Source organism: Pogoniulus pusillus, chromosome 8, assembly GCF_015220805.1.
Source record: "Pogoniulus pusillus isolate bPogPus1 chromosome 8, bPogPus1.pri, whole genome shotgun sequence".
Lineage (NCBI taxonomy): Eukaryota > Metazoa > Chordata > Aves > Piciformes > Lybiidae > Pogoniulus > Pogoniulus pusillus.
Window position 1 is genome coordinate 16573426 of NC_087271.1, and position 26078 is coordinate 16599503.

Sequence of the window (26078 nt, forward strand, 5' to 3'; positions counted from 1 at the left end):
TCTGTACAGCAGCTAGGATGAAGTTTTGACCCCTGGGAGTCTTTCAGTTGCTGAGAATTGCCTGCTTTTTCCTCTTCAGTTCCCCTAATGACAAGAAGCCCTTCTGCTCGATCGAAGGAGAATGGAACGGTGTCATGTACGCCAAGTACTCGACAGGGGTAATGCAGCTTCTCCTTGGCCTCTTCATCAGAAATGAGCAACAGCCCTTAAAAGTCTGTGGGGGTGGGGAGGGTGTTACTTTTTGTGTCATGGTTTTGTTGTTGGGGTTTGGTTTCTTAAACATTAAATACTTAGGTCCTCCTGTGAAGTTTCCTAGCCCAAAATAATCACAGGAGTGCTGAATTCAGGATCCAAGTCCTGAAGTGTCTTTATTGATTTATTCTTAAGGTCACCTGACTGTTGTAGCAAGAACTGAAGCATGAGTGTTGCTTGTTCATGTGCCTCCTGACAGCCAATGTGCCAGAGCCTGAGGGGATACACATTTTACAACTCTCTCTACAACTACCTAAAAGGAAGTTGTAGTCAGGTGTGGGTCAGGCCCTTTTCCCAGGCAAGTAGTGACAGGACATGGTCTGAAGCTGTGCTGGGGAGGTTTAGGCTTCCTCATGGAAAGAGTGATTAGGCACTGGAATGGACTGCCCAGGGAGGTGGAGTTACCATCCCTGGAGATCTTTAAGAATGTGGCACTTTAGCTGATTTTTGTGGTGGGCAAGGGCTTGCAGCGATATGATGAGGAGGAGTGGAGTGAAGTTGGAAGAAGCTAGATTTAGGCAGGAGAAATTCTTTACAGTGAAGGTGATGAGACACTGGAACAGGTTGCCCAGGGAGATTGTGGATGTCCTGTTGCTGGAGGTGTTCAAAGCTAGGTGGGAAAAGGCCTTGAGCAACCTGGGCTAGTGGAAGGTGTTCCTATTCATGCTAAGGGGTTGGTACTGGATGATCTGTAAGGTCTCACCCAACCCAAACCATTCTGAAATTCTATGATCTTGAAGGTCTTTTTTCAGCCTCAGTGATTCTGTGATTCTGTAAAGAACTGATTTTTGTTCTTTTGAAATCTCACTCTCTAGGAGAATACTGTCTTTATAGATACCAAGAAAATGCCTACAATTAAGAAGAAGGTAAGGAAGTTGGAGGACCAAGACGACTTTGAGTCTCGCTGGTAAGAACTTCAGTTAACTTTTAAAATGTCCTAATTTGCACATTTAAGTGCCTCTCAGCTCAAGGACAGGGAGGGAACTGCTTGAGTGAGTTCAGCAGACCCACAAAAATGGAGTGGAACATCTCCCTTACAAGGAGGCTGAGGGAACTGGGGCTCTTCAGCTTGAAGAGTAGGAGCCTGAGGGGTGTCATCATTTTCTATATGTAAAGGTGAGTGCCCAGATGGAGCCAAGCTCTGTTTGGTGATGCCCAGCAATGGGACAAGGAGCAACAGGTGGAAGTTCATAGAATGGTTTACGTTGGAAGTGACCTCAAAGATCATCTAGTTCCAGCCTCCTGCCATAGGCAAGGACACCTCCCACTAGAACAGGTTGCTCTGGCCTTGAACACCTCCAGGCAGAGAGCATACACAGCCTCCCTGGGCAACCTGTGCCAGTGTCTCAGCGCCCTCACTGTCAAGAACTTCTTCTTAACATCCAGTTTAAATATCTCCTCTTGCAATTTAAACCCATTACTCCTTGTCCTGACATTACAAAACGTTGTAAGTAGTCCCTCCCCAAACTTTCTGTAGGCCCCCTTCAGATACTGGAAATTGAGGCATAGGAAGTTGCATGGAAACATGAGGAGGAATGTTTTCATTGTGAGGGTGACAGAACACTGGAACAGGCTCCCCAGAGGCGTTGTGGAGTCTCTGTCTCTGGAGATGCTCAAAACCTGCCTGGATGTGTTCCTGTGTGATCTGGTCTAGGTGATCCTGCTCTGCAGGGGGTTGGACTGGATGCGCTTTCAAGGTCACTTCCAACCCCTAACATATTGTGACTGTGAAATGTTCCAGGTGCTGGCACTAGACAGTGCAGTTGTGGTTTAACAGATACTTGGGGTTTCTGCCCTTTTGAGCAAGTGAGACCAACCTTAATTCAAGACAGCTAAGACCCAGTAGTGTGTTTTCACAGTCTTGTAGCACTTTGCTCCTCTAAACCAGTCTCCGTTCACATTTCTCTTGTAAGCTTATGGAAGGATGTAACCTACAACTTAAAAATCAGAGACATTGATGCAGCCACAGCAGCAAAGCACGCACTGGAAGAGAGACAGAGGGCTGAAGCCAGAGCCAGGAAGGAGAACGAAACCTCATGGGAAACAAGGGTGAGCTTCAGTGGCATGGTGTAACTGCCCTTTCCCCTGGGGCAGTTCCTCCCCTGCTGAGCCAGAGGCTTACATCTGCTTGTTGCCTTGTTTCCAGTTATTCCACGAGGATGGGGAGTGCTGGGTGTATGACGAGCCCCTGCTGAAACGCCTTGCTGCCAGCAAACATTAATGGGTTATGAACTAGCCAGCAGGGGAGCCTTGGCTCTGCAGAGTTTACATCTGAGACCCAAGAGGCACCAGTTCTCATGTACGTACCCTTTGGAGAGCCTGACCCCTCCGACTACAGTGGTTCCTATCTCAGGGATACTGGACTTACTAATGCAGATAAGCAATTAAATGAAAGAGGAAGCCCCTTGGCTGTGCAGTAACTCAGACTGGACTGTGCTATATTGGTAGTGCAAGGGCAGGCTGCTGGAGGCCTGTTACTGCTGCACTGAAGCACGGAGAACCTGGACCATGAAGCATAGACACTCTGTATAACCACTGTGAAGGCCACAGCCTTGGTATCAGTTGCAAAATATTCCTGGCTCCTCCATACTTAAAAACCAAGAAACAAGCTGCAAGATGTCATTTAAATCTAGCTCCTTTTTGCCATGTGTAAATAGGAGGAGTCCTTCAATGGACAGTGATAAGAAACTGCTACCTAAATGTTATCTTTCACCTGTATGATAATCAGACCTTCTGGCATTTCAGTGTCTTGCCCAAAATAACTTTGTTATTTTGAGATTAAAATGTAACCATAGATAATTCTACTCAATGCATCTTAAAGCTTCATAAAATAGATTTTTCAAACTTCTCTTATGGACTTTTTATTTATTTCATAATAAACCTTTGCAGCAAGACTGTTTTCAGCTGAGTGATGATCCTGTGTTTTGTGTGACACGTGTTAAGTATTTCCTGACTGGAATCCTTGAAGCTAAACCTGCTTCTGGAAGTAGTGAGGTAGCAAAAGGAGCAGAACTTGCAGCACCTGCAGAATCAGTGCTCTGGGATCTAGAACCAGCCCTGCTTCAGCAGAGGAGCCCACCCAGTGCTTTAGGAGTCTTTAGCCTCAAGTTCAGCACTGGTCCTGTAAGTGGCTGTGTGAAGCTATCATGTTATTTCTCTTTCCACAGTTCTGTCTAGCTTTGATTTGATTTCTTCTTGATTTTGCCTGTGTTGCACATACAGAAAAACTGAGGGGGAAAAAAGGCAGTGAGAGAGTGAAACCTGAAGATTTTTTTTCCTCTCACACCCACAGTCTAGAAGTGCAAGATACTTCCTTTGAGGAGCTGTAGTTTGTCCAGCTCTGCAGGCGTGATTCACAGGACAGCCTGAACAAAAAGGTGCAGCCCAGCCCTGCACAGCCAGAACGGAGAACATGGCATTGTTTGGCACTGTTCTGGTGGTGGTACTCTCCTTTTGCTCCAGTCAAATGTGAGGGCTGTGTCACTCATGAGCCCAGGAGGTTAACGGGAAAGGCTGGCTGGAAACTCGAGGAAAGCTGCCTCAGGATCTGAACGGACACCTTCATCCTGGCTCATACCACCATGCTGTTCTAACAAAAGCAGGTTTGGAGCGTTGGCATTGCGGAAAACAGCTGCACTACACAGCACCACAGGGCACCACCTCAGTTTTATTTGAGTATTTTATGGTAAGGGAGCACATTCAGAGTTGATATGTAAGCTTTGATGTCCTTGATGGAAGTAACATTTGTCAGCAGAGAAGACGGAGGCAAGAAAGTAAGATGAGGTATTTCACCAGCTGAAGAGTTCTGTACTTCAGAGACAGCTGTAACCTCTGCGTCCCCTTCATGTTTGCCATATCCCACCACCTGGGGAGAGAGTTACCGAAGGTGGTGGTGTTCACCTGCCCCAGACAGCACAGAGACACTTAGGTGCAACTGAAATAACACCAGGAATTAGCAGTGTGGGAACTCTGAACAGCACCTAGTGCAGACTTCGGTAAGAGCTCTCCTGCCCCCACCCTCCCAGGCTCATCTAAATTTGGCGTTTCAAAAGGTTGCAAAGACTCACGTGGACGCTGAGCACTTTCCTCTTGCTGGTCCTGTGAGCTTGGAACCAGCTGACCAGCTCTGGTTTTGTAACAGACTTCAGAGCTTCAATCTGAAACCCAAGGGAATGAGGTTTAAGTAGGACAGAGGTGATTGATTCTCCATCACCTCTCCCATGAGACAAAAGCACCTTTTTGAACTAGGGTGGAGTTGTAAGTCTGCATGTCACTAGCAGTGTAAATCTCTCTATGCTTTTGAGTGTTCCACATGACATCACCTAAAAACAAGAGACCACCAACCTCCCTGGCGAGCCTGTCAAAGAGATACTGCTGTGTCACAACTTCATTCCAGTTCCTGTCTACTTCTTCTCCGAGATGGGAGTCCTCACATTCTTTCAATTTTATCAGTGCTGTAACCTGCAGTTGAAAAAGACCATTAGGAAATGGGGGGCTTTTAAACTATCAGTTGCTCACTGAGAGAAACCCCAAATGACATGCACAAGGTAGTTCACTGCCTTCAAACCTCACTGTTCGGTGATCAGAATGACTTCAGAGCAGCCTAAGTGATAGGATCTGTAAAGAGTCCTGTCTCCGAAGCTCAGAAACACACCAGAGGCTCCAGGCTGGGTGCCATATAACAGTGCAAAGCTCTTCACGAGCTGTTTTACCTGGGTGCTAAACGCATCTTCAGTTAAATGCTTGATTTTCTCTTCAAAGCAAGAAAGAAACTCTTCTATTTTCTCATCAACCAATTCAGAACTAAAAGAGAGTTCAATAATTAAGTCAGGCAGGAAAAAAAGTAGATCAAAGTCAACCCAAACCACCAAGCCACTACTGCAGGTTAAAGGAGCAGAATGGCCCTCAACTGATGAAGGAGTGTTTAGGACAGGCTTGCTTCCCCCCATCTCTGAGTTCCAACCTTTCTCCCTGCTGTTGAGGAAGAAAGCCAGAGCTGACTTTGAGCTGCATTCACCATTGTTAAAGCACAAGGACTCAAAGCAGCAAGGAGCAGGTGGTGATACACCCAGAAGCAGCAGGCAGTGGGCTGTGCTCTATCAGGCCCAAACCCTGCACATGAACAGCTCTAGTGGATTAAGACAAAGGATATAATGCACTCTGAGGTTTCTGAAACCTCCAGAGAACACAGCCCTCAGTAATGGAAGTGTCATCCCAAATACAACCACTAGAGGCAGCAGTGCCCTGTGGTAATTAAGCTCTCACCACTGAAGCAACAGTTACCAGCAGTTCATGTTCTTAAACTTTCCAGCTTGGCAGGTCAGAGCTACCTGCAGCTAGCCCCAGCCTGGAACAAACCCAAAGGAGTGCTCTGCCTGCTGCCAGCGAGCCAGCAGGGCCGCGCTACAGGGCTGCCTTGGGAAAAGCTTGTGCTGTCCTGGCAGAGGCTCCTTAAAAAGCCAGCGTGATGTTTTGCCTCCTCTTGGCATTACTCCTCTCTGTTCAAGGCAGGCCTGCTGCACTGTTAAGAAGCTTAAGGCTACTGCTTAGTTTAGATGGTGAGTTTCAGTCAATGTGTTGCAAGTCTCAGCAGCCTCACAAGCCAAAGCCAGGATAACTCTTGTGACATTCCCTTTGGGCTCACAAGAACCAACCACCTCTTCATGGCATGGACCAGGTATGATCTTTTAATAAGGGCAGGTGCACAGAAAAGCTCAAGAGCAAACTGAAATCAGCTATGACCTAACCAAACAGATCAAGCAGATTAAGGGGATCTCTGCAGTTAACACCAGCAGCCTGTTGTGTAAATACCTCACTTCCACAAACAGCAGAAACATGGTCACAGAGCTGCAATCAAACTGCACTAGAGCCCAGAAGGCTTCCATGCTCAAGGCAAGGGCCACTGGGTGCCTTGTTAAGGTTCATGTCTCTGAAAGCCGCTGCCCTAAGGTGCCTGTGCTGAAGTCCTTACTGATCTGCTGTTCACAGAGGTGCTCTGCACAGCACAACAGCCAGGAGGAACACCCAGCTGCTCTGAGTCCTAGGCTGTCAGATCTGGGCAACTCCTGGAGCAGAGCAGGTCTGCTTCAGCCAGAAGGATGTGGTAAACACAGTGCAGAAAGGGGCACTGGCAGCTCAGGGGCCACTCCCTTGGCCCAAGCCTGGGGATGGTGACCAACACTAACCACAGAGGAGCACTTACTTGTATTTAGTTGCCTGGGTTGCTACAGTGACTGAGAAGCCAAGAATCCCAGAGGTGTTCCTGCAGGTAGGGTACACATGGTAGCTACAAAAGGAAAAAAACAAATCAGGAGTTACCCAAGCAGCCACTCCACAAGCACAATTACAGTTCCATTTACAGCAGCCTCTTGCTGCAAGGTCCAAGTGTTGGCCCTTCAGAAAGGAAAAACCTGCCCTGTCAGTTTGCAGCAGGCCTCCTTCCTCACCTGCATCACTGCACCTCAGCTTTCCTCATTTGTAGGAAGTACTTTTAAGCTTGGCAGAGTATTTGTGCTTCCACAAACCAGTTCAACAGCGACAGACCTAGAGCTGTGAAATGCTCCAGTTCCGAGGTAGAAGGGTGCCTCTGAGGGAGGCGTTTGTGCTCCACACAACCACTGTGAAAGTAGCTGTGGGATAAAGGGAGCCAGTTTGGAGAGGGGAGGAACCACCTGATGATGAATAATTAATTCCAACACCCTGGTAATAAATGCAAATCTTTGAGGAGTTCCTGCTGTGGCTTACATTACACTAATACAGGAATTAGTCACTGTGCAGGAAGGGTTTCCAGAGGGACCATCAGCAAGAGCTGATACACAAGAGCTGTCCTCCACAGTGAACTCACCCCAGGGTCTGCTTGGTTCTCAGGAAGTCAAAGCATGGCTCTTCCATGTGCATCTGAAATGGAGCACAAACCTGTTACAACAGCAGAAGTGATGCTCCTCTGCAGGCACCCCTGGGCTCCACACAAACGTGATCACAAGGTGAGGACCACTCCAATGTGGTGCCACCCCTTGTATGAAGAGGTCTAAGTCATCTGGGTTGCCAGCTAAGACATACTGTTACTGTAGCACTTTGGGGGTCCTGTCCCAAGTGCTCTCAAGTTTAATCAGGGAGCAACAGATCTCCACTATCCCCCTCACACCATTTATCCCCATGCACTGTTTCCAGGATGAGTTAGGAGACAAACAGTGACGTACCACAAGCAGCTCCATGAGGGTATACTCCCTTAGGTTCCTGGCACCTGACTGGAAACAAAATGGAGAATTCAGGGTGATTCCATGGAGTTCAGTGCTACAGGTCAGGCCAAGGAGACAGCTGCAGCTCACACCCCAGCCTGGACTGCAGCACTGCATTACAATTCACAGCAAGGACAGCTGGGAAGTTCTTGGTTTCTGTAGAGGCCTTTGGGAAAGAGGGCTCAGCCCAGGATCCTGAGAACAGTGGTGAGGAAATCACCGAGGCACCAACCCAAGTCTAGCACAGGCAGGGAGGGGAAGGTGCCAGTTTCAGGGAACCACACAGCTGGGTTTATTCTCTTAGGCCAAGGACATGCATTCGAATTAGGTTTTGGTACACTCTGTCCCAGAGAATTCCCTTGAAATTGTGACAGAGGCCCAGTCTTGGCACCAGCAGCTACCAAAGGGAGCAGGCCCACCAAGTGCCTGTTACCTGGTAGTAGACAGTCACCTCCGAGTTGGCATCGCCTCTGTTGAGAGTTTTCACCTTGCACAGCAGGTGTGTATTTGGCAAGTCCACCACCCGGAACTGAACAGGGCAGGGATGGGCCAAGGGAGCAAACTGGAGCTTTCTGAAGGGAGCACAAACAGCAAAGCATCAAACCCTTGCTGCCATCTTGGTCAAAACCAATAACACACCCAGGCCCTATGCCCCTGGTCTGACTTTGCCTTCCCATTTGCTAACGCACAACACTGCCCTGCTTGAGCTACCACGATGAGTGGTCCCCTCCCACAGACACCCAGAAAGGGTGAAGGGAACTGCTCCCACCCTGGCTCACTCCTCCAGAAAGGGACCTTACCCTGATAGTAGTTTCTACATGAGTGATACAAGAGCCAAGAGATACTCACCCAACAACACAATTCAGAAAATCCTTGGCTTCCTAGGGGAGAAAAGCAGAAAGGAGTTTCATTTGTAAGAGAATCATTACCTCAGCTCACTGACTGCACCCCAGTTGAGCTCTGTCACCCCACCCACATCCTTGCCCCCTAACCTTCTCCCAGTCCCTGGGACACCTGTGCCCCACACTGCGAAGCAGAACAGGCTCCAGGTAGTTTATTACACTGCAGCTGCTCCAGCAGGAGCCAGGCAAATAGCATCAGACACCACAACAGAAAAGAGTGGACATAGCAGGGCCTTTCTTGTGCAGGAAGTTGGAGCTCAGTAAAGGAAATTCTTGGGCTTCAGTTGGAAGAAATGTGAGGAAGAGACACTAAAACTGATGTGGGAGTTAGAGGGCTGTGTGTGCCACACTGTGAAAGGAGCTGAGGTCAAAGAGGTGCATTTGAAATGAAGATCCTCAGGTGCAGAGGAGGGGACAGCTGACATTATGCTAACCTGACCTCCGAGAGAACATCTGCATCTTTTCTTTAGTAGAATTTAAGTGGTTTCAGGACAAAGCACCAACTAAGACAAACTTCTTGGCTAAAGTCCTAATTGCAGAAGGTTTGTCTCCTGTGCCATACACAAGCACTCAATGACACAAGGTACACGGAGCCAAGCCCCTCTGCAGCCCTCTTCTCAAAAGTCCAGCAGGAGTATGTGTGACCTAGTTCTAACAGTTGTCTTTGATGACCACTGCTGGTGTTTGACAAGACTGAGGATAACTGGATGGACCTCAGCAGCATTTGATCAGACCATGCAAGCGATCCAATTTCCAGAGTGAGGCCCTCCTTGCATGGGCATGGCCATGGAAAGTTCTCATTATCAAATACAGCAACACACCCAACACCACAAAACCAGTGCCAGCAGGGGAAACAGCTCACAGGTTGTATTTTACTACACTTTTCTCTCTCTGCAGTTGTAATCTAAACTCTTAGAAACTTCTGTTCACACTGACAACTATGGACTGCCCAGTGGCTTCTTCAGACCAGCACTCCTGAGCTGTTAGAGGTGAAGCTGCCCTGTACCAGTAAGCCTCCAGGTGGGCATTGGAGCTCTGGCAGATGAATTGAATTAAAGCACATCTGAAGAACAAGCTGCTGAAGTTGCACTTACCCTGCTGGTGAAGTTTCCTTGTACAAGACCCTCTACGAAGAGCTGTGACTTGAAAGCCTTGACGAAGGAGGCCAGAGACTCAACAGAGAGGCCTTTCATTAGTGTCTGGTATTTGTCTATCATGGACCACCTGCCGTGCTCCAAAATCAGCAGGCGCACATCCCTGCCATGCAGGAAGCAGAACACAACCACAGGCCATCAACAGTTTTTAAAAGGAAGAGATCTCATTTCCCATTCAGGGTCATACTGGAGACAGGGACATGGTGGTCCCCAGCAGCTAATGCTAACTCTGCCCTCCCTCGACATCAGCTACTGACTCCAGGTCACTTCAGAACAGGAGCTCCTTCCACGTCCAATCTAAGTCCAATCTAATCCACACATTCGATTTGCTGGTTGCAGGGCTGCTTGAGCTCTCTAAGCTACAAGCAAACTCTATAACAAGCCTCTCCCTGCATAGAGCAGCAACTCCTGAGCTCTTCAGCTCTACCTCAGCAATTGCTGTGCAGTCACTTCTTGCCTTCCCACAGAACTTACTTGGCCAGGGTCTCAGGTTTGATGAGGATGTTGAAGTAAGTTTTCTTCAGCTGCTCTGTTATCATTTCAAAAACTGCTGGAGTAAAGCTGAAGTTGGACAAGTAATCAATGATGAGCTGAAATAGAAGCTGTGAAGAGAACAGTTTTAAATCAAGGAGGTTTGAGGGAGGAGTGTTTGTCAAGAACCCATTTAAAAGTTAATCCTAATGTAGTAATAACCAAAGCCATTGTTGCTTGGTTAACATTAGAGACAGGCAGTGCTCAGGTCAGCCTTCAGCAGCCCAACAAAAAGAAACTACATCCCCAGTACGTTCAGAAGCAGTACCTGCAAAGTCAAGTTGTGACCAAACGCCTTCTCAGACACAAATAACTTCAGCTTATAGATGGAAAGGCTCTAACACTCCATATGGACATGGGAGGCTCATAGCTCTTTTATGGAAAGGCAGTTGAAGCCTTAGTGGAGATACACTTATTAATGAAAGAAAATTTCTCTTGCCAGCTTAAGGTCAGTCACTTTGAGCTTGTTGGGCTGCCCAGGGAGGTGGCCAAGTCTCCAACCTCAGACGTGTTTAAAAGGTCACAGAATCACAGAACGTCAGGGGCTGAAAGGGACCTCAAAAGATCACCTAGTCCAACCCCACTGCCGGAGCAGGATCACCTGTACCAGAGTCATTTGGATATGGTGCTTGAGGATATGGTTTAAGGGTGAAGTTTGTAGAGAACCTGATGACTCCAGGGGGCTTTTCCAATTGGAATGCTTCTGTGAATGTATAAGTGAATACAGCCACCTCTCGATACCCATCAGCACAGGAGAGAGCATTTGCTGCATCACCTTTGTCTTCCAATTTTATCTAGCCCATCTACACACCCAGCCAGGCTCCCGTGCTAGGAAACCAAGCTCCTGAACTGAAAGGCTGGGTACCCAGAAACACTCAGCAGCACTTACAGGTAGTTTGTGGTTGAATCCTTTCACTCTTATGACCAAACCATGCTCCCCAGCCACCAGCTTGTACTCCAGTTGAGCAACATCGGCCTCATAGGCTGGCTCACCCAGGTTGTGGGACAGGATGTTTACAAACGTGTCAAACAAAACTATGCTGCGGGGGGAAAAGGGCAGAGGGAGAAAGGCAGGATGGGATAGAAGAAAGAGAAATGTCAAACCCCCATGAGTTTGATGGTACACAGAAATTCTCCAACAGAAACTAATACTTGAACACAAGGAGATTCAGAAAGAAATTGCCATGAGCCTGAGAATAGAGAGTACAAGTTTCCCTCTGCCAAAAATCATCTGATACTACTTCAACATTCTCTGGACATTCAAATATTCTTTGCAATGAATAAGATTTGAGCTTCACAGAAGTGAAGATTTCTTTAAGGTGGGAATGCACACGATGATGTGCCACGGCCTAATGACAGCAAATGAAACCGTTACACTTCGTGTAAAGGGACAGGGGGTGGATGGACTTGGCTGTGCTAAAGGCTTGAGGAATAAGTTGATGATTTTTCTATCAAGACCAAAAAATAAGCTAGAGCATATCAGGCTACATGACATGGAAACTGCATGCTCGCTTTCACATTTTTGTCACTGTCTGGATTCCAGTTCAAGGCTCAAACTAACAAAGCCCTGATGAAAACAGATGCATGAAGGCTTTCCTAAAACATGCTATGTGCAAGCCTCAGCCATGATAGAAGTACTGTGAGAGTCATTATAAAGGGCAATGCCAGCCTAAGACTAGCTAGCAGTGCAGCACACACAGAGGTTTCCAAAAGCTGCTGACAGTCCCTCCCTCTGCTCCCAGTTGCTGACTCAGGCCGTGACTGTGGACAATATCTAATACACCAAGCAACTGTTTGCTCCAGCAGCAATCTGCAGCAGAACCACCTCCACAAGGACAAATAAACCCAAGAGGACACCAAGAACATGAGGAAAGGAAGCCTTGTTCTATTCCTGTTTAAAATGACTCTCTCTGTGGTTTGTCACTAAGCATGGCAATATAGCATCAATAATGTAACCCTCACTTCTCTGCAGACTGCTGGATCAACGGCGAGATCAGATGGAATCGAACATAACCTGTGGGGAAAAAAATCTTCAGTGAGTGACCTCTGGAGTCAAATGCATCTCCACCAGGTTGTTCTTTGGTCATAATCTGAGTTTTATCAAAAAGGTTACTCAGCTTAAGAAGAGATTTTTGCTTATATTAAGTCACTATCAAACATCTTTTTTTCAATCCAAAACCTTCCCTTAAAATTACCAAATATTAGAAAGCACAAAGCTGTGCTTTGCAGCACACTAACTCATGTGGTGTGACTAACACAAATAAAAACACTCCACAGGACATGTGCTTAACAGCCACTAAGAATGTGGCAATCTGCTTGAAAGCAGCAATATTTTTTCCACATTAGTCTCAGATCCAGGCTACATTCTTTCTGTAGAAGAGTCTGCAGTCTGTTCTAATTAATGTGTTCCTTGGTCTCCAAGCCCTTATCTCAGTATTGAATTCTACTGGCCCAGTTATGCCCACAAATAGACCTCAGCAATCAGAGACGTCACAGTGATACACGTTTTAACCTGAGGTATCAGAAAACAAGTCCAGAGAAGGGCTGCGAGGATGATCAGAGAGCTGGAGCAACTCTCCTCCGAGGATGGAGAGTTGAGACAGTTCAGTCTGGAGGACAGAAGGCTCTGAGAACTTGCTGTGGCCTTCCAGTATCTGAAAGGGGCCCACAGGAAAGCTGCTGAGGGACATTTTAGGCTGTCAGGCAGTGATAGGACTGGGGGAAACGGATCCAAGCCAGAGGAGGGGAGAGCAGATTTAGATTACACGCTAGGAAGAAGTTGTTCAGAAGTTGCTGGGTGGTGAGACACCGGCACAGGCTGCCCAGGGAGGTGGTGGAAACCTCATCCCTGGATGTTTTTAAGGCCAGGCAGGATGTGGCTCTGGGCAGCCTGGTCCAATGGCAGTGTCCCTGCCCATGGAAGGGGAGTTGGAACTGGGTGATCCTCGAGGCCCCTTCCAGCCCTGACAACTGCGATCAGCAAGGTTTTCCGTGCTGCCAGGTAGCTTAACTGCCTTCTTTTATTGCCGCTAACAAACACATCAACAGGAATTTGAAAGAGCTGATAGCAAGCACAGAGATAAACGAAAACACCATCAGGGGTTATTCACCTTCACACAAAAATCCATCCGATAAGAGGATGGAATACCCTGTTCTTCTCAAGGCCCTCAGGCATTTACCTTTTGGGATTTTGAACTTATCATCCTTCCTGTACCAGAGACAGCCTTGTTGAGTGCTTACTGTTTTGACTGGGTATTCTGTTTCAGGACAGTCAGCAACTTTCAAAGCAAAGTCAGTGGCTATGAAAAAAACAAACAAATCAAACACCCATAACAAAAATGTTAGTGAGCTTTAGAGATACAGCCAGGCTATGTTCACGAAAGTCTTTGAAAACAACAAACTGCCTTTTTCCTCTCACAGTTTGCTAGATTCTAGACAATAATGCTTTATTTCCATTTGTTTGGGCAACAAAGCCAGATGGTATGTAGATGTCAGCAAACGCAGCAGGATTAACCAAATCAAATCGCTCTTTCAAGGTGCCCGGAGCAATGTGTTAACTCTCATTGAGTGTCTCTGTTATGACTATGTGAGCTCCGCATTTACACCTTAAAAAAATCCCAAACCACCCAGTTCTTAAGCTCATAAATAAAGGAGTATTAAATAAAAACAAATGAACAGAGGGGCTTTCCGTTTGTTTGTTTGTTTGTTTAGAGGTTGTTCATTTGTTTTGGATGTTTAGTTTATTTTTAATTTGCAAAACCAGGCTGATGTTCAGGTAAAAATTACGATTGCTTCTACACCACAGAAAATTATCCAGTGAACGACTACTTGTCCCTGAAGGAATTCAAGGCCAGGTAGGGTGAGGCCTTGAGTGACCTGTTCTAGTGGGAGGTGTCCCTGCCTACGGCGCGGGGGGGGTGGTGGTGGGTGGTGATGTGTGTGTGTTGGTGGGAGCGGGGTCGGGGGAGGAGGGGGGGTGGCAGTGTTGGAGCTAGACGATCTTTGAGGTGCCTTCCAACCTAAACCATTCTATGACTATCATTCTATGATTGGAAGATTATGTGCCTGCTCAGGTGCCTTACCTATGTATTTGTTTTCTTCTGGAAGGTGCAGATCCTGATTTAACTCGAAGTCGCTGGCCCATAAATCACTCCAGGACTTGTCAATATCTATTAAGAACCATAAGGCACATTTAGTCCAAGAGGCAGGCCTTGCTATTTTGTTTCCTAAGCCAGTCCTCTCATCTTTCAGCTGTCTCCAGGAAGATCTACAAGAGGTGTTTCATGTTGCCTTGGCCATCGCGGCTGCTAAATCCTTTCCCATAAACAACCCTGAAGAAGGACTAAAGCAGTTCTATTACAAAGTAAATCAAACCTGCCTGCACAGTAATCCAGCTGCTAACAGGCCCTAGCCTTCACTGTTTGTGTTCTTTTGCTTGACTGGGACTTGAATGGCAGCCAAAAGGAGGGCTGGCTGGGATCCCCACCTCCTAAAGCTATGGTAAATTAGAGAGTGGGAATCAACTGACAGCAAAGAACAACTACCTGACTTGTAACAGGTCAGTAAAGCATTGAGGATTCATTGCCTTTCTTCCATGTGCTACTACTTTGTGTAGTCACTTTTTTACTCTCTCTAATGCATGACTAAGTTCTCCAAGTTCCTGCTGCTGTTTACCTTCCACACTGTACTGTGTTCCAAACCACCTCTCTTTCAGATGACACTGGCCTTCGTTGGCAGCAGACAGCAAAACAAGATTGGCTCTCTGAGGACTGAGCTGGTTAAGGGCATCAGCAATGATCTACAAGTTCAAGACAGTATTTCAGTTCAATACAACTCTGGCTCTGCTCATCCCAGCAGACTTATTGCTCCAATAATATGGAGAAGATGATCTAAGAATTTTACAAAAAAAGGAGATTTGCTTTCTGAGCATAAAAAGAGAGTAACTTCATGAACACAAATCTCTGTATGCCTACAGCATATAAGATGCCTAGATTTTCTTTACATCAAAACATGCAGAGTTCCAAGAACATTTACCTCAGGCTTGTATTCAAACAAGAGCTGGTCCCCTGTCAGAAAATCCTCCTTCTGAAACAGCTGCATGTTCTCACAAAGGCTTTCCACATAGTCAACTGGATCTGTCTGTAGGCAAATGGATAAAGGCATTTTTCACATAATCAGAAAACATAACATGTCTGAGAAGAGCATGAGTGGTCAGGTTTGCTGAGCACCAGTTGCATCCTCTGCTTGTTACAGCATTCAGTTTCCATTATTCAACTAAATAGGTTTCATAACCATGTCTAATGGTCAGGACTCCCCTGAGAATCCACAAACATCAGACATCAACTTTACAGAAGAATGGGCCTTGAGCATGCATTTACAGTCATTAAACCCACCAAGGACCCAGTGGAATGCACTCCATGGCCCCAAGGAACACCAGCAGTCACACAATGCAACGTCTGAAGTGGTCTGGAAGCTGGAAAGAGCAAGCTAAAGAACTGCTGCTGCTACATGAGCATCTCTGATTCTGCTCCTATCCCAAGTTCTCTGCCAGGACTTGCAGGAAGGGCTCCTCCCACTTGGACATACAAGTATGGGTTGCCTTTTGACTGTTTAGAACTGCCTAGAGGAGAGCTTCTTGCCGAGTGCTTTCTGAACGATACAGATCCTGGCTCCGGATCAGTTTGCCTAAAAAGAGGCAAGTTTGATGCATCTGCATCTTGTAAACATTGTCAAAGACACGGCCAAGACTTTCTAAAGAAGTTGCACATCTGAGGAAACACAAAACCACTCCTGGGGGCACCTAACTGCTTATCCAAATACATGCTTCTGTGACCACGTATAGGGTGGCCACGTACCAGGTCTCTCCACCCAGAAGACCAGCGTGCCACAACCGAGATCTTCGCCTGCCCCTGAGATGCAGAACCCTGTCACGCAGGATCTCTGATCCTCACTTTCTGAGTCAAATGCCTGCGCTGCACTAATCTCTTCAGGATGACTCACAATCAATTGGCCACGCAGACAGGACTCTCCAGAGCAGGGATTTCCCCAGGGAACTTGGGTGTTTTCTGTTCTGCCCCAGCCTGACGCTGCCAAGCACACAGCCTGTCAAAGCAGGTACAGTTCTGGGAAACATGAAACTGGGTGGGAGAACTAAACCAACCAGGAAGAACCTTCCAGGATTAAATAGCTTTATTTTGATGAAAAAAAAAATCAAACTGGACAACTTTGCTGTCAGTGAGTGAAGATAGGATGTTGCAATTGTATGCAGGGCAGCAGATACCCGACTCCTGCTGCATCCAGCATACTAAGCAGTTTGGCCCCATGATGTTGTAGCTCTTCTCTACAGTTCTGAGGAAACCTTTTGTTAGGAGAAACAGTCTGTTATAATTTGCAGCAGCTGAACTTTGCTAACAAACTGATGAAAGCTGTGTTCCACTACATCAGGTACAGGATATAGAATCATAGAAACATGTGAGTTGAAAAAGCCCCTCAGGATCACCAAGTGCAATCGAGATCCTTACTCTACAAGGTGCAACCTAAATCATATCCCCAGGCACACATGCCACGTTAAAAGGCACTTATCCATCAGTGTGCAGTTGTTTGTATCAAAGAAACCCACCACTCTTATCTTGCACTGAGGGCTGCTAGCAGCAGCCCCTGCTCCCTGTAGCACTTGCCAATACCACTTCCGCTACTCACAGACCACTCAAGACACTCCATATCCTCTATATACTATATTGAAGGCAAGGACTTGCTAAAAACGACATTTCTGACATCCTGATGCTCACAGCAAACTGGCAGGTCTTAAGAGCATCTGGAAAGAAAAAAAACTTTCCACTTCCAATCGCAGACGGATGGAGGTTCTCCTCCTCTACTCTGCCCTAGTGAGGCCCCCACCTAGAATTGGGAATCTAGTTCTGGGCCCCCCAGTTCAAGAGGGACAGGGATTTACTTAGGGGAGTCCAAGGGAGGGCTACAAGGGTGCTGAAGGGACTGCAGCACTGCCTGAGAAGGAAAGGCTGACAGCCCTGGGTCTGCTTAGTCTGCAGAGGAGAAGGTTGAGAGGGGATCTGAGCAATGTCTCTAAATATCTGAGGGCTGGGGGTCAGAAAGGAAGGGACAGGAACAGCCTCTGCTCACTTGTGCTCTGGCACAGAAATAAGGGATGGAAACTGCAGCACAGGAAGTTCCACCTCAACACAGGGAAGAACTTCTTGACTGTAAGGGTGACAGAGCAGTAACACAGGCTGTGGAGCAGGAGTCATCAAACTTTTTACACCGGAGGCTGGGTCACTGTCCCTCAGACACTGTCGGGGGCTGGACTATAGTTTGGTTCCAGCCCAGACCCGGCGGGTGCTTGGGGGCTGTGGAGGCCAGCGAGCAGATTAAGTGGCAGCAAGGGACTGCTTGGATTACCCCCAACCCCCAGCGGGGGGGGGGGGGGGGGGTCTGTAAATACCATCGGGACGGATTGAGGACCCTGGGGGGCCATATCCGGCCCGCGGGCCGTAGTTTGAGGACCCCTGCTGTGGAGTCTCCTCTGGATATTTGCCAGCCTTGTCTGGATGTGTTCCTGCGTGACCTGTGCTAGATTCTCTGATCCTACTCTGGCAGGGGGGTTGGACTGGAAGATCTCCAAAAGTCCCTTCCAACCCCTAACATCCTGTGATCCACTACTTTCTCTTTTCTTCCCTTCAGGCCAGGCCCCTAGCAAGCCACACTTTTTGCCCAACAGTGCTCTTCTATTGCTAGAAAGGAGCAGAGCTAGAATAGCTTAAACAAACTGAAATCAGGCAAAACTACTGGAAAGCTCCAAAAAATCTGCACCACTAATGGACACACAAGGGCCACATGATTATCTGCCTACTAGGTAGATAATGAAATAAGTCCTATTTAATTCTGATCAAGTCACTGTATGTATCTGCCTGAACTACAACATTTTTCAGCAAAATACAGCCTCACAAAGCGGAAAATCTGTTTCTGGTTGAACAGAACTTTGAAAATGTGTTTCACAGCTGAAAAAGAAGCCTCTGCAAGGTTTAGCTACATTCAGCACAAAACAGTGGATGAATACCTGTTCCTGGTAGTGAAATTCATTAGCTTCTATCTTCTGGATTTCTTCCCATATCCTGTAAAATGGAGAAGAGAATGAAAATGGATTTCCTTTACGGAATTCCACAACATACACCAAGATCCTGAAAAAAAAAAAAACAGTCTTCTAGGAAAGGCATCAGTGGTGAGCTCAGTGACTCATTCAGGTACAGGATATAGAATCACAGAAACATTTGAGTGGGAAAAGCCCCTCAGGATCACCAAGTGCGATCGAGATCCTTGCTCTACAAGGTGCAACCTAAACCATATCCCCAAGCACCACATCCAAACAACTTTTAAATGTTTCAGAGTTGGTGACTCCACCACCCCTCATGTCCATGGCAGCTCATTCCAGTGCCTGACCACTCTTGCTGAGAAAAATTTCTTCCTCATGTCCAGTCTAAACCTACCCAGTCACAGCTTGAGGCCATTCCCTCTTGTTCTATCACCTGTGAAAAGAGACCAGCGTCAGCCTCTCCACAACCTCCTTTCAGGTAGTTGTAGACAGCCATGAGGTCTGCCCTCAGCCTCCTCTCTTTCACACTAACCAGCCTCAGCTCCTTCAGTCGCTCCTCACAAGATTTTTTTTCTCCAGGCCCCTTCCCAGTTTCCTTGTGTTCCTCTGCACTGGCTCCAGCACCTCCACATCCCTCCTGTAATGAGGTGCCCAAAACTGAACAAAACACTCCAAGTGTGGCCTCACCAGAGCAGAGTACAAAAAGACAATCACCTCCCTCCTCCTGATGGACAGAGCATTTCTAATCCCAACCAGGATGCCAGTGGCTTTCTTTGCCACCTGGGCACACTGCTGGCTCATATTCAGTTGCTTGTCAATAACAATCTCCAGGTCCCTCTCTGCAGGCAGCTTTCCAGCTACACTGCCCCAAGCCTGTGGCGCTGCAGAAGCCAGTGTCACACACACTTCCCTTCCATCCAAAAGGCTATTTCTTAACAGACAGAAAAGTTCTACTGTTTTTCTCAAAGGAAGACTTAGATACAAGGAGTGAAAACCCGATACAAAATTAACCTGAAGGCTAAGCTGAGAACAATACAGGCCTGTCTGCCAGAGGTTTGGCTCAACAGATGTGTTTAAATAAACACAGAACTGCACCTCACACCTAAGCTCATTAACACTAGAAGCCTGATTACAATAAATCAAACTAAATGCCCCCAGGAACAAGCACAAACATTTAGCAAGTGAAACTGACCCTTTTCCCACTCAGACAAGGCCCAGTGCTGGTTCACTATTCATGCTCCAGCATCCCCACACCAAGTATAAACACTACCAACAAAAGGGTAATGGAGCAGGATAAGATGACAAAGATTTGACAGAGAGGCAAACACTTGCCTTTTATCTGGCCCTCTTTTCTGCAGCATCTTCACATACTGAAACACAACATGGGCCACCTGCAGACAGAAAGGAACAGATTAACTTTTCCAAACATTAGGCAAATAGTGAGAAAATCCAAGTTGCAGCAAAGCATACCTCATAGAAGTGCTTGTAACCCTCATCAGTCAATGTTACAGAAATGCTGAAGATTGAGTAAGTGGAGTTCTGTTCAAATCCTGTCTCACCATTTCCTCCATACAATGCAAGAGCCCAAAATCTATGGAAGAGTTAAAGGCACTTCTTAGTTACTCACTTTAGCTCTATGTGGGCTTTGTTACAATGAGCATTATCAGAGCTTTACTCAAGTGGCCTTCCATCTGCTTACAGCTTACACAAAGCTTTTCCAACATGAAGGTGTGAATCTCAAGATACAGAATTTAAGAGAGACAGTAAAAGAACTAAGTTATCTCTGGGACATCTCTAATGATCAGTCACAGGTATTGCTGATCACAAACCCGAAACCACTTATTTCTTAGTCAGGTCTATCATCAGTTTAGTTTAAATGACACTTAAAATGCTGATACAAAAAAGTAGGCTTGATCTGCTTTTACACGTGTAGCAAAACCAGTTACAGAACAGAGTTGGCTTTTCTTTTAATCACAGCAAAGCATTTCATTATTATCCTTTAAAAAAATACATACTTTTTCCTAAGGAAAGAAAGAACACTGCCTTTGCCTTCATGTCCCACCAACCAGGAAATATAATGGAGTGGCTTCACCCTAAAAGAAAATGGGAAGGAGATTAAACACGGGAAGTAATTCTTCACAGACAGAACTCAATCACCAGAAAAATGACGAAAATCAGCACTGCCTATTTCTTCAAGCCAAGTTTTGCACAGAGGCAGCATTAGGATAATAAGCTAAAAACGTAGGAGTTGAGAACATCCAAGTTAGTGAGGAATGACATTCATCAGCTGTGCACCAGCTCAACTCAGTTTGTAAAAGGAGCTATATCTGCATCAGTTCACAGGTTAGGCGCTGACCTCAACAGCTTATCCAGCCCAACCCTCCTGCCAGAGCAGGATCATTTGGACCAGATCGCACAAGAACACAACCAGGCAGGTCTTGAATATCTCCAGAAAGGAAGACTCCACAACCCCCCTGGACAGCCTGTTCCAGTGTTCTGTCACCCTCACAGGGTAAAAATTCCTCCTTGTGTTTCCATGAAGCTTCTTATGCCTCAACTTCCACCCATTGCCCCTTGTGCTGTCATCAGGCATCATCAAGCAGAGCCTGGCTCCATCCTCTCAGCACTCACCTTTACATCTTTATAAATATTAATGAGGGCAGCTCTCAGGCTCCTCCTCTCCAAGCTAAAGAGCCCCAGCTCCCTCAGCTCTCCTCATAACAGAGATGTTCCACTCCCTTTTTGTGGCTCTGTGCTGGACACTCTCAAGTAGTTCCTCGAGGTCCTTCTTAAACTGAGAGGCCCAGAACTGGACACAATATTCCAGATGCAGCCTCAGCAGGGCAGAGTAGAGGGGGAAGAGAACCTCTCTTGACCTACTAACAACAGCCCTTCTCACCCACCCCAAGATGGCACTGGCCTTCTTGGTCACCAGAATGCACTGCTGGCTCACAGTCAACCTTTCATCCACCAGGACCCCCAGGTCCTTTTCCCTTTCACTGATCTCCAGCAGGTCAGTCCCCAGCCTATACTGATCCATTTTTAAAAGTGTTCTCCTAGCTGAACTAAAGCAATGTGAAACACGGAGTGAGATTCTCTGGTCTGTTGTGAAAGCAAACGACCTATTCGGCACATCACACAGTAAGTAAATGCAGCACCACTGTACCTGTAATACTGCTCCTGTGGCGGAAGTGCCCAAGTGATACTCAGTGAATGAACCTTCCTGACTGGAACAACTAAACACAAAGAAATATGTGAGTATATAGACAGAGATGAGAATTATTAAAGAGTACAGAAAGCATGGCTACATTTAGTCAGAACCACAGAGAGTTCTTCTACACAGCATTCTCATCACAGAGAGAAGGCACTGAAGACATCTACACCCATCTGTGCTACTTACCCCTGTAAAGCTTGTGGAATTCTGGTGTGTCAAAAGGCTGAGTCAGGTGGCCAAAGCTGGGTCTGGGTAAACCACTTCAAAGTAAAATTAGAGCATGATGTTACTGGCAAAGATCCAGGCTTCACTGAGATAATCACCAGAAAGCACCCACAGCTTGCCAAAAGGCAGTAGAGCAGGCAAGCAGAACATGGCCCTCCACGAGTGCAGCCAGGATCCACCACCCAGCCCAAACTGGAAGGCAGTCTGGAGCTCGAAAGCCTTCTGTGTGCACAGAGCAACAGCCCAAGACTTGGATACCCCACTAGCTCCTCCCTCTCCTGCTTTCCAAGGCAGTAACAGTAAAAAGCTTGCTTTCATTACAGGGGAAAGACAAGTACAGCAAACAACTCCCTGTGTTGGCTCCTGATGGGGTTTTCTTGTGGGGAAGGAGGAACAAGGACATGCCTCTGTATGGCATTAGGCTTCACAAGCACATTACTATGCAGCATCTTGTAAAAGCAGAAAATGAAGGGGAAATAAAATGCTTTTCAAGTGAGTTAACATTCAGAATGAATTGTTCCAAAAAAGGTCAAGTTCTGAGCAGCTGCCACCCTAAAATCTGATATTCATTTACTTTGCTAATTATTTTTGACACAAAGCAAAGGTAAGCAACGTGAAATGATCATCTAGGTTTGAGTGATTTTCATGAAACCAAGGTAGCAGCAGAGATTAAGCAAATGCTGCTGCAAGTTAGTCCCACACAGCTTGCAGGCTAAAGAACTGCTAAGCATAAACAAAATCTTCCTGAGAGAAAAAATTCATTCCAGTCTTTAATTTCTAAAGTTGCCTTTCTTCTCCCCCCCCCATCTTTTCTGGATAAGGATTTCCTTAGTTTCTCCATTAAGGGATTTTTTTTTTAAAGCCATCATTGAGAAGAGACCATTTTATAATTTGCAATGTCTTTATGCATCAAAAACCTCTTACTTATTTGGGATCTCAGAGAAGATTTCTGTCACCCACTTTTCCAATGTATCCAGTGTTTCTAATAAAAGGAGAGAAAAAAACAGAAAGCCAGAAATGCAATTTCCTGAAGATCTAAGACAAAGCCTTTATCTTATTTCACCAGCTGTGGTTTTAAAGAGGCTGCAAGTCAGTGTGTTTTAAAATTGTGGAATTCTAAATTAAAAGCTTCAAAGCTGTCAGCTTACACCTGTTCTTAATTACCACTGAACTTCAGCCATAGCTCCAGTGTTGTATCTAGTGCTGAAATCTCAGGCTGATACAAATGGGATTTTAAAGTCCAGCAGCATCTTGTGTGAAAAGAAATTACTGACATCAGGATCTACAGGAACACCAGCACCTGCAAGGCTCATGCCATCACTCTGTCCAGAACACACAGTCAAATACAGTCCTACACTGCTAAGAATTCCTTATCCTCATCCTCTTTTAGGAAAGAAGTGTATCAAGAAACAGAAGTTGCAGTGTTTTATTTTTCAGATGGCTAACTGGAACTGCTTGTTTAAGTATTCTGAACTCCCAAAGTGATACTGTACATGCTTAACAGCAACTAAAGAGGGGAAAATTCATGGGCTTTTTTGTATTAACAGACAGAAACACAAAGTTGACCTGGCTGCCTACCACCTACATGATTTTATTCTCAATCACCAGAAGAAACACTGTGTGTAAATTACTATTCAAGAAGCATTCAGTACTTTAGACAGAAAATAGAAGCACAGAAGAAAAGAATTACCACCTCTAATATCACCATCTCCACTTTACAGATGGGAACTGCAATCAGTTTTAGCAGTCAGCAAAAACCCCCAAGCACATACATAGCTTGAATACACACAGCTAGTTATTTCCAGCCCAAGGCTCTACTGCGTGCTTCACTTGAAGACATTTAATTTTTCCTCAGCAACAACCCATAGGTCTGAAGTTTGCTGAAATGAAACTTAATCCACTTGCAAAAAAAATGCAGTCTATTGTGGGAAAAAAAAAACAAACCCTCTGACCTCTGTTCTTCCTAGGGAAATGTGTTTTATATTTTAACATCTCTTTTGAAACAAACCAAACAAGACAATTGGAAGATCCCATTTCAGGCTCTCTATCATCTTCTGTCAAGGTTCAGAGCTGATGGCAGAGAAATCAGTACCACAGAGTGAAGTGGTCTGACTCCACATTCCTACAAGATTCTGCTTGAAATAGATCTTTGACATTTTACCTTCTTTGTTAATCTGGAACCTACTCAGAAGCTTTTCAAGAGGCAGGCTGACAGGCTCATGTCCTGCTTCATTTGCAAATCAAATTTAAAAAACATCTACCTGCAAATACCTCCTGCAGGGCTGGGCAAAGCTGAACTGGTGCCAAAAGCACTACAATAACAGCAGCAATAAGCCTGTTTTTAGGGAACAGCCAATGTTACCTTTAGATTGCACAACCAAAGTCATGTAGTGTGCAGAGTAATGGCGCTGCCAGAAGTCCCTCAGCCTGGTGTAGGTGTCAATGTTGTTCTTTCTGGGCTCATGTTTGAGCGTGTCTGCATTACCTGTAAGCATGAAGAGGTGGTCAGTGCCCTAGACACTTGTTACTGCAAGACCAGATACACCAACAATCTTTTTCCCCACTGGCACCAGACTTGGTCATGGTCACACATTAAAAATAACTAAGAAAAATCTGGAACTGAAATTTAGAATCCCCAAGTTTCCATTTCCTATGACAAGGGAGGACAGAGCCCTCCTGCACTGCTGATCATCCATACCATGCACTGCACAGCTCACTGCCTGTTGCCAGCTATTCTCTCACCAATGAAATTTGCAAAACCAAGGAGAGAAAGAGAGGAAAAATCTGCTGTACAGTATAGGTCACTAGAGAACTGTATGAAAGTTCTCAGCATGCCAAAGCTGACTGACACTGCTGCCCACCATATCACATGTTCCCCAGCACCACGAGGGCGAGTGAGCTAGGACTCTCTGTTGTCCAGAAGGGAGAGAACTAATTTCCTTTCTGCTCCACTCACACAGCTGTAAAGGTCTACTTCTGCAAGTACAATAGTAAATTCCTCACTTTAGAAATCTTCCTTACAGACAAATCCAGACATTTTTTTCCCCAGGAAATTTAAATAGCAAAAAAACAAGCTTAAGCAAGACAGAGATGATTCAGAGAGCACCACCTTTACATTAACAGTAAGCTACACAATTATACCTCTAGGGCAAGCTAGCTTTAACATCAGCAAAAATCAGTGTCAGAATGAAAAGCATCATACAAAGCAGACAACTGCTTTTATTCTCAAACACTGTGCTGTAAAATGAGTAACTGCTCTGATACTTCTGAGAAAGGTTAGTGTTTGCTGTGATAAGATAGCTCAAGTCAGTGCACCTTTGAAGTGAAGTTTATCACATAAATTCAGAACTCACCCCAAAAAAATTTCTTCATAGGATGTCCAGGCCTGGCAAGACTCCCAAAGAGCATCTCCTTTCTATTTGCATCACAGGGTCTTGCTAGCTGATACTCTGTTGATTCAAAGAATTTTCAGTGTCACACACTGAAATTCGAGGTCATGTTCTCACAGAACAAAGCAAAGCACAAACCTCAACCAAACTGAGAAGCAGACACACCAGATGCAACTTGCAATTTGCTTTAATGTACAATGGAGTGGCGAAAGAGGGCAAGAAGCAGGACTTCCTAACAATAATGAACTTCAGTCATGAGAAGAAGAAAACACAGCTCACTGCTGAGAAGACAAGGATAAGGAGGGGAAGCACACAAAGCCCCAGCCTGCCCTATTTGAACATTCTTCATCTGTTCAGTTTGATGGGAGCTAAAGGCTACCAAGATTCTACAGGGTGAGGCCCTGCAGAACGGGACAGAACAAACCTGCTTCTCCTGTACATCACACAAAAAACTTCCAGCCTAGTAATAAAATAAGACACTCAAAGATTAACACGGTACTTTCCAAAAAAAAAAGGCAGTCCTACAATTGGTTTACAACACTTCAGGCATTCTGCCAAAGTTTTACCCTCCTGAGCTGCATTTTCTTGCTCCCATTTCTGCTGGTAACAAAAGAGATGCACAGAAGAGTTGTATATCAACTCTCTTGGCTGGGTAATGCTGCAGCCACCTGATCGAGCTGACGATTTACTGAGCAGCTCATTACTATAGTGTTGGTACAAGGGAAGGAGCAGATTTGCATGACCAAGGCAGTGCAAGTGAAGGGAAAACTGACTTAAGCTGTTGAAGAACCACACCTTAATTCAGACAGGCCCTTGTTTGTATTGACACTAAATCACGATGATCAAATTGCTTATTTTTTCCTTGCCAGAAGACAGATGAAGAGGATGACTTGGAGCTGTTCAGTCTGGAGTGGAGAAGGCTCAGAGAAGACCTTATTGTGGCCTTCCAGTAGGGGCCTACAAGAAAGCTGGTGAAGGACTTTTTAGGGCGTCAGGTAGTGAAAGGACTAGGGGAGATGGAGCAAAACTAGAAGTGGGTAGATTCAGAGTGGATGTTAGGAAGAAG

At 45.9% G+C, this 26078-nt stretch overlaps 2 protein-coding genes across 4 annotated transcripts in view; one reads left to right on the plus strand and one right to left on the minus strand.

Moving 5' to 3' along the window:
- OSBPL9 (oxysterol binding protein like 9) overlaps nt 1–3146 on the plus strand; it is a 73500-nt gene extending 70354 nt beyond the window's left edge. For all 3 annotated transcript variants that reach the window (XM_064147357.1, XM_064147358.1, XM_064147356.1), the window contains 4 exons: nt 80–158; nt 1068–1159; nt 2166–2301; nt 2399–3146. In XM_064147357.1, coding sequence (XP_064003427.1) covers nt 80–158; nt 1068–1159; nt 2166–2301; nt 2399–2473 — 382 coding nt within the window. In that variant the 3' untranslated portion in view covers nt 2474–3146. The remainder of the gene's footprint in view (nt 1–79; nt 159–1067; nt 1160–2165; nt 2302–2398) is intronic.
- Nucleotides 3147–3899: 753 nt separating this feature from the next.
- The window catches only part of NRDC (nardilysin convertase), a 31357-nt gene continuing 9178 nt past the window's right edge, over nt 3900–26078 (minus strand). The window contains exons 6-31 of the mRNA XM_064147350.1: nt 24977–25072; nt 23986–24108; nt 22548–22605; nt 21585–21658; nt 21351–21420; nt 20200–20277; nt 19655–19775; nt 19517–19575; nt 18152–18206; nt 15112–15216; nt 14752–14875; nt 14160–14246; nt 13257–13376; nt 12040–12091; nt 10967–11117; nt 10021–10148; nt 9487–9649; nt 8340–8371; nt 7924–8062; nt 7452–7499; nt 7097–7149; nt 6455–6538; nt 4965–5055; nt 4597–4713; nt 4320–4409; nt 3900–4117 (exon numbers count right to left, since the gene is read on the minus strand). Coding sequence (XP_064003420.1) covers nt 3920–4117; nt 4320–4409; nt 4597–4713; nt 4965–5055; nt 6455–6538; nt 7097–7149; nt 7452–7499; nt 7924–8062; nt 8340–8371; nt 9487–9649; nt 10021–10148; nt 10967–11117; nt 12040–12091; nt 13257–13376; nt 14160–14246; nt 14752–14875; nt 15112–15216; nt 18152–18206; nt 19517–19575; nt 19655–19775; nt 20200–20277; nt 21351–21420; nt 21585–21658; nt 22548–22605; nt 23986–24108; nt 24977–25072 — 2516 coding nt within the window. The 3' untranslated portion in view covers nt 3900–3919. The remainder of the gene's footprint in view (nt 4118–4319; nt 4410–4596; nt 4714–4964; nt 5056–6454; nt 6539–7096; nt 7150–7451; nt 7500–7923; nt 8063–8339; nt 8372–9486; nt 9650–10020; nt 10149–10966; nt 11118–12039; nt 12092–13256; nt 13377–14159; nt 14247–14751; nt 14876–15111; nt 15217–18151; nt 18207–19516; nt 19576–19654; nt 19776–20199; nt 20278–21350; nt 21421–21584; nt 21659–22547; nt 22606–23985; nt 24109–24976; nt 25073–26078) is intronic.